At 48.5% G+C, this 6,674-nt stretch overlaps 1 protein-coding gene across 1 annotated transcript in view; it reads right to left on the reverse strand.

Moving 5' to 3' along the window:
* si:dkey-178e17.3 (somatomedin-B and thrombospondin type-1 domain-containing protein) overlaps window positions 1-2,033 on the reverse strand; it is a 15,945-nt gene extending 13,912 nt beyond the window's left edge. The window contains exon 1 of the mRNA XM_048611751.1: window positions 1,590-2,033. Coding sequence (XP_048467708.1) covers window positions 1,590-1,809 — 220 coding nt within the window. The 5' untranslated portion in view covers window positions 1,810-2,033. The remainder of the gene's footprint in view (window positions 1-1,589) is intronic.
* Window positions 2,034-6,674: the final 4,641 nt, after the last annotated feature.

The following is a 6,674-nucleotide window of genomic DNA, read 5'->3' on the forward strand; positions in this document are numbered from 1 at the left end:
ACTACGTTTTCCCCTATTGTGCAAAGAGGCACACTCCTCATTCTCAGTTTCTGAGCTTTTTTTTTTCTCGTTTTCCAACAAGTTTGTCAACACAAAATGTTCCTGAGACTCTTGTGAGAACATCAGAGACAGATTTTGCACCTTTTCCCAACAGGGTAAACCTGACCAACAACCAATACAGATAGACTGTAGATAACAGCAGCTCCAGGTCGAATTCCCTTTAGAATCACGCCCTGTTTCGGCCTCTTCACACGCTTTTGTTTTATCATTCAACCCCATCTCCTGAAAAGAAAGTGTTGCGGGTGCGTACAGATGTGCATTGGTATAGCGCCGCCCCGGCTGATTGAGGGAAGGGAGGATAAGGGGGAGAGGGATTGAACGGCACCGAGACTCCAGGTTGGGGGTTGGACGACACACAAACGGGCAATTGGACCCACCAGGGCCTGAGCCGGCCCCCTCCATAGTGTGAGCCAATGCATTTTCCCCACTGCAAAACAGTGCGAAATGTGAGGCTTGCAGCGGGTAAACGGGGCTGAAGAGCTAGCACAGCTACGCCAGACCGAGTGGCGCCGCAAGAGCCTCAGATGACAGGCAGGTTCCAGTAACCGGGGGCAGATTACAGATCACTCAAAGGCGGAGATCTGGTAGTATCCGAGCACTCAACTGGTCACCAATGGTATTGGGGGCAGATTTATACCGGTATTGGGGGCAGATTTATACTGGTATTGGGGACGGGTCACCCCGGTATTGGGGACGAGGTTACTCTGGTATTGGGGGCAGATTTATACTGGTATTGGGGGGGAGAGACAGATTTATACTGGTGCCGGGGGTGGGGGGAGACAGATTTATACTGGTGCCGGGGGTGGGGGGGAGACAGATTTATACTGGTGCCGGGGTTGGGGTTTCGCTGTTTACGCGGACCAGCATCCAAGTGTGGGAAATGTGCGCTACCCGAGATTATGACCCGGTTTTTATGTTTAAGAAGAAGCAGAAGTTGTCCCCACTCTGTTTGGGAGATTTGCACCTCGCTCATCTCTCTGTCCCTCACACACAAAACAGGCTTTTGAATGGTTTGCACGGATACAGCCCTCTCGGTTATAAAAACCACAGGCAGACGGCTGTAAGGGGAAGTTTGTACAGAAATCTCAGAGCTGTGACCATCCTCAACTGAGCGTTACACCCCACAGGTGCAGGCCATTCGGCCCCTTGGCCCGGACTGACCTTCATTCTCCAATGGAGCCTCCTCCGGTCAAGCTAACCCTGTGCCTTCTGCCTCAGCCTCTTAAACACCTCTCTCACTGCGTCCACTCCCTCTGATAGCCTCCCACAGCTGTTCTGGCTTTCGGATGGATTTGCTGCTGGGTTGTTTTCTTTTGGTTTCTCTGCTGATATACTGTCGCTCTCCGATGAGGATTTTCAGCACGAGGAAACATTTTGTCTCATATTTAGCCAACCCAGTGTGAAACCTGCCTTGCCCTGCCGAATCACTCCTCTCTCTGCATTCCTAAAGCATCCTGCATCAAACTATCAAATCCAGGCTCAATTTTGACCATTTCAGTCCATCTCACAGACACAAGGGGGTCACTCACCAGATATCTGACACACCGTGGGGTAATCTTCACAACAGTCTCCTGTTTTCTGACAGTAAGCGTCGCAGTAGCACAGTGTCCTCCTCCCGGTCCGCTCCTGGCACCGGTTATCCCTGCCGGTACAACATTTGGGGTTTTCTCGGTGATAGCAGCCAGCGGAGACCCCCTGCAGGCACGCGGTGAGGGCCAGCGCCCCCCAGCACAGAGCCAACTTCCCCATCGCCTTCTCCCTCCCTCTCTCTCTCTCCTTTCTCGCCTCTTTCACACACCGCTCCCTTTAACCACAGGTTGATGAGTCTCTCTCTCTCGCTCACTGTGAGGGTTTGCTGCCTGTGTTACTGAGGGGTGGGGGGTAGCACAGTCCGCCCCCTGACACTGGGACAGGGGCTGTTCCTCCCTGCTGGGCTCAGTGCATTCCCAATCGCTGGGGATCCTATGAGCCAACCACACTGTAGTCTTCATTGACTCAGTGCAGACCCCTTCATCCCGCCTCTCCAGCGCAGTCTCCTATCACTGGTCCTAGCGCCCACACTCAGCGCCCAGAGCAAACCCCAAACTCCCGTCTCTCTTTGAAGAAGAATACCCGAAGTATTTTTTTTTTCTTAATTCGTTCGTGGGGTGGCAGTGGTTGTGTCCCTTGCTCTTAGCTAGGAGACCTGGGTTCAACTCCCAGCTGCTCCATTGGTCATTAGCATCTCTAAACAGGTTGATTAAGGAACAAAAAACAGGAGTTGCTGGTAAAGCTCAGCAGGTTTGGCAGCATCTGTGAAGGGAAAGAAAAGTTAATGTTTTGGGTCCGGTGATCCTTCCTCAGAACTCAAACATCATCTCAATAGGGGTTTCTATTTTAATTCCTGATACTGATTAACAGGTGACCGGACCCAAACATTAACTTTTTTTTCCCCCTTCACAGATGCTGCCAGACCTGCTGAGCTTTTCCAGCAACTTCTGTTTTTGTTCCTGATTTACAGCATCCGCAGTTCTTTCGGTTGATTAGGGAAGTTATATTCAAGGCTGATTTGAAGAATATGAGATCAGCCCTGATCCTATTGAGTGTGGATCAGACTCGAAAAGCCAATGGCCTACTCCTGTTCCTATTTCTTATAAAATATATATTTCATGGGATGTGGCTGTTGTTGCCTTTCTAATTACCCTGGAGAGGTAATTGGGAGAAGTGATGACCTCGTGGTATTATCCCTGGGCTGTTAATCCACAGACCCAGTTCTAGCGACCTGGATTCGAATACTACCATAGTCGATGGTGGAATTTGAATTGAATTCAATAAAAAAAAATCTATAATTAAGAGTTTAATAATGACCACGAATCCATTGCCAATTATTGGGGAAAAGCCCCATCTGGTTCACTAATGTCCCTTTAGGGAAGGAAACTGCCATCCTTACCTGGTCTGGCCTACAGTGGCTCCAGACCCACAGCAATGTGATTGACTCTCAATAGTTCCCTGAGACGGGTAATAAATGCTGGCCCAGCTTTCATCCACGAATGAACTTAAGAAAAACAGGGTACTGAGCTGCCTTCTTAAACCACTGCAGTCCGTGTGCTGTAGATACAGTCACAGTACTGTTCTCACAGGGTAAAAACCGAAAGAACTGCGGGTGCTGTAAATCAGGAACATACACAGAAGTTGCTGGAAAAGCTCAGCAGGTCTGGCAGCATCTGTGAAGAAAAAAAACAAAATCACAGTTAATGTTTCAGATCCGGTGACCCTTCCTCACAACCCTCACCGAAACGTTAACTCTGATTTTTTCTTCTTCTTCACAGATGCTGCCAAGACCTGCTGAGCTTTTCCAGCAACTTCTGTGTATGTTCCGGTTCTGACAATAATGTGAACAGAGTAAATAGGAGGAAAGTGTTCCCGCTGGGGCGGGGGAAGAATTTAGAACAAGATTTAACAGAATGAGCAAAAGGAGAAAAAGTGGCAGGAAGAAAATTGCTGGAGGAAAGAAACTCAGCAGATTGGGCAGCGTCCGTGGTGAGAAACAGGAGTTTACGGTTCGAGTCCGGGATGGTGGTTCTTTGTAACTTACCGGACGGGGCCCCATAGCCTCCTTATACATTGTAATAATATACATTGTAATAATACTGCAGTTTTCCATGTCGTCAAATCCAGCACAGCCGGTGACACACTTTTGAAGTGCAGTCATTTAAACTATCAACCAGCCTAGGATGTGAAATGTGAGTGTGGTGGAGGTAATTGAGACACAATGGGGTAATCATTTGAAATGGACAATATTAAGTGTAACAATATGAATTGTTACTCGTGCAGAGAGTCGGTGCAGACTGTGATGGGTCGAATGGCCTCCTTCTGCACTGTCACCATTCTGGGATCCCAGGATTTGGATCCATTTGCACGTTTTCGGTCCACTGAATCCCCCATGATGCCAGCAAAGGTGGGCGGCACGGTGGCACAGTGGTTAGCACTGCTGCCTCACAGCACCAGGGACCCAGGTTCGATTCCAGCCTCGGGTGTCTGTCTGTGTGGAGTTTGCACATTCTCCCCTTGTCTGCGTGGGTTTCCTCCGGGTGCTCCGGTTTCCTCCCACAGCAGGTTGGGTGGATTGGCCATGCTAAATTGCCCGTAGGGATGTGTAGCTTAGATGGGTTATAGGGGGATGGGTCTGGGTGGGATGCACCGAGGGTCGGTGTGGACTTGTTGGGCCGAAGGGCCTGTTTCCACACTGTAGGGATTCTATAAAAAAAAGTGGAAAGAAAATGATGAGGCTATTTCAGAACCACTGTCAAAACACTGCCTGGTCAGTTTGTGAAATCAATTGTGAAGCAGGTCCATCGATTTCTGGAGGGTTCGAGGGAATTCACGGAGGGAATCTTCCTCCAAAGGCCGGAGGGTATTTGGAATTCACTGCCTGAAAGGGTGGTAGAGCCGGAAACTCTCATAACAGTATAACAAGTCCAAAGATGTGCAGGTTAGGTGGATTGGCTATGCTAAAATTGTCCGTAAGTGTCAAGGGAACTGTAGGGTTACAGGGATAGGTAGGGGCTGGGATAAGATTCGGAGAGTCGGTGCGGGCCTCATGGTCTCTTTCTGCACCGAAAGGGTTCTATGATTCTTAATTTTAACAAGAAGCTTAAGTGTGCTGGTGAAGGGCTGTAGCTGTGAGAGTGGAAGTAGGATGAGGCTGGTTAGTTCCCTCTTGCTGAATGTGGATGTGGGAGAGTACACATAGGAGACCATCCAGCCTATCATGTCTGTACCAGCTTTTGCAGCAGGAAATTAGTATCAGAAGCCACCTGACTGGTTTATTAATCTGTGTTAGCCCCCCCCCAAGAGCTGGTGCTGGTTGAGGGACAATAATTGGATCCAGTACTACAAGTGATTACCGTCCTTCAGATAGTGCAATGGCACCTTTAGTACTGATCTAACCTGGCAATATGTCTCACAGCGCTGTAGGTAGAATGGTTCAGCGCAAAAAAAGGCCATTCTGGCCCATTGCCAGCCCTCAGAAAGGAGTTAGTTTGTGGGATCTTGCTGTGCATATGTTTGGCTGCTGTGTTTCCTACATTACAGCGGTATTTACACTTAATTGTTTGGGGGTTAAAACGTTCTGGGATATCCCAAGCTCATGACAATTACTGGAAGTCTTTCTTTCCAGCCATTCTATAGAAAGGACAGTTGTATCTTACAGATACCTCCTGCTGAGTCCTGCACTGTGTTTGAGATGTCTTACAAACTTCAGTGTTCCTCTCTGATCCAGAGAGCAATGCAACACAAACAAAGGCCATTTGGCCCATCACTGCTATACTAATACCTATCAAAAAGACCATGAGCCCCCTGATACCAACCCACAGAGTCACAGAAGTCTTAATGCACAGGAGGAGGCCATTTGGCCCATCATTCCCGCACTGGCTCTTCAAATGAGTGTCATTACCTAGAGCCAATTTCCTGTTTATGTTTCCATATTCTAGCACATTATTTTTATCCAAAATAATTATCCAATGCCCACTTTAATGCCTCAATTGATTTTGCCTCCACTACATTCCCAGGCTGTGCTGTCGGGCTGAATGGCCAACCCCGTTCCTATTTTCTCTGTTTCTATGAGTTCCAGACCCTAACTACCTCAGAGATAGTAAGAACTGCCGATGCTGGAGTCAAAGATAACACAGTGTGGAGCTGGAGGAACACAGCAGGCCAGGCAGCATCAGAGGAGCAGGAAAGCTGATGTTTCAGGTCGGGAACCTTTCTTCAGAAATGGGGGAGAGCTAGGGGGCTCGAATCCGCTCCTCCCACCTCACTGAGCAATCCTCACCACTGCCTGCCTGCACTCACCCATCACCATCCCACCTACCTTCCCCAGTCCCACCCCTCCACTCCCTAACTACCTGTTGTTTTTTTTCTCACATCAACGTTGCTTCTTTTGCATGTCACTTTAAATCCAGGAACTTCCCAGGTGGGCAACCACACTTGTTCGAGAGTGATTTCCAACCACGACTTTAAATCTACGTTCTCTCCTTCCTGTCCCTTGTATGAGTTGGAGCAGCTTCTCTCTCTCTCTGTCTCTCTCTCTACTCTAACCAGGCGCTCGTGATTTTGAAAATCTCTGTTAAATCTCCTCTCAGATCCCTTCTCTCTAGATAGAACAATCCCGAACTCGTCAACCCTGTCCTCATTACTGGATAGCACTTCCCTCTCTCACCTTTTCAGACTTACTTCCTGTGCCTGAGTCAGTTTTGTGTAACCGGCCTCTTTAGCTTACATAAAATAATCACAGGGACCCCATGAACCAATTCAGCGGAACTTTCAAGTATGAACAAAATAACCGCACAGGGACGAGGGTAGCATTAGTTAAGCTGACATTTAATTGTTTTTTCAACCTGCCCAGAGATATTACTACACACCTCTGGAGCAGATAGGACTTGAAGCCAGAGATAGTAGGAACTGCAGATGCTGGAGAATCTGAGTTAACAAGGTGCAGAGCTGGATGAACACAGCAGGCCAAGCAGCATCAGAGGAGCAGAAAGGCTGACGTTTCGGGCCTAGACCCTTCTTCAGAAAATCCATTCTTACATTTTCTGAAGAAGGGTCCAGACGTCAGCTTTCCTGCTCCTCTG

Source organism: Rhincodon typus, chromosome 24, assembly GCF_021869965.1.
Source record: "Rhincodon typus isolate 14 chromosome 24, sRhiTyp1.1, whole genome shotgun sequence".
NCBI lineage: Eukaryota > Metazoa > Chordata > Chondrichthyes > Orectolobiformes > Rhincodontidae > Rhincodon > Rhincodon typus.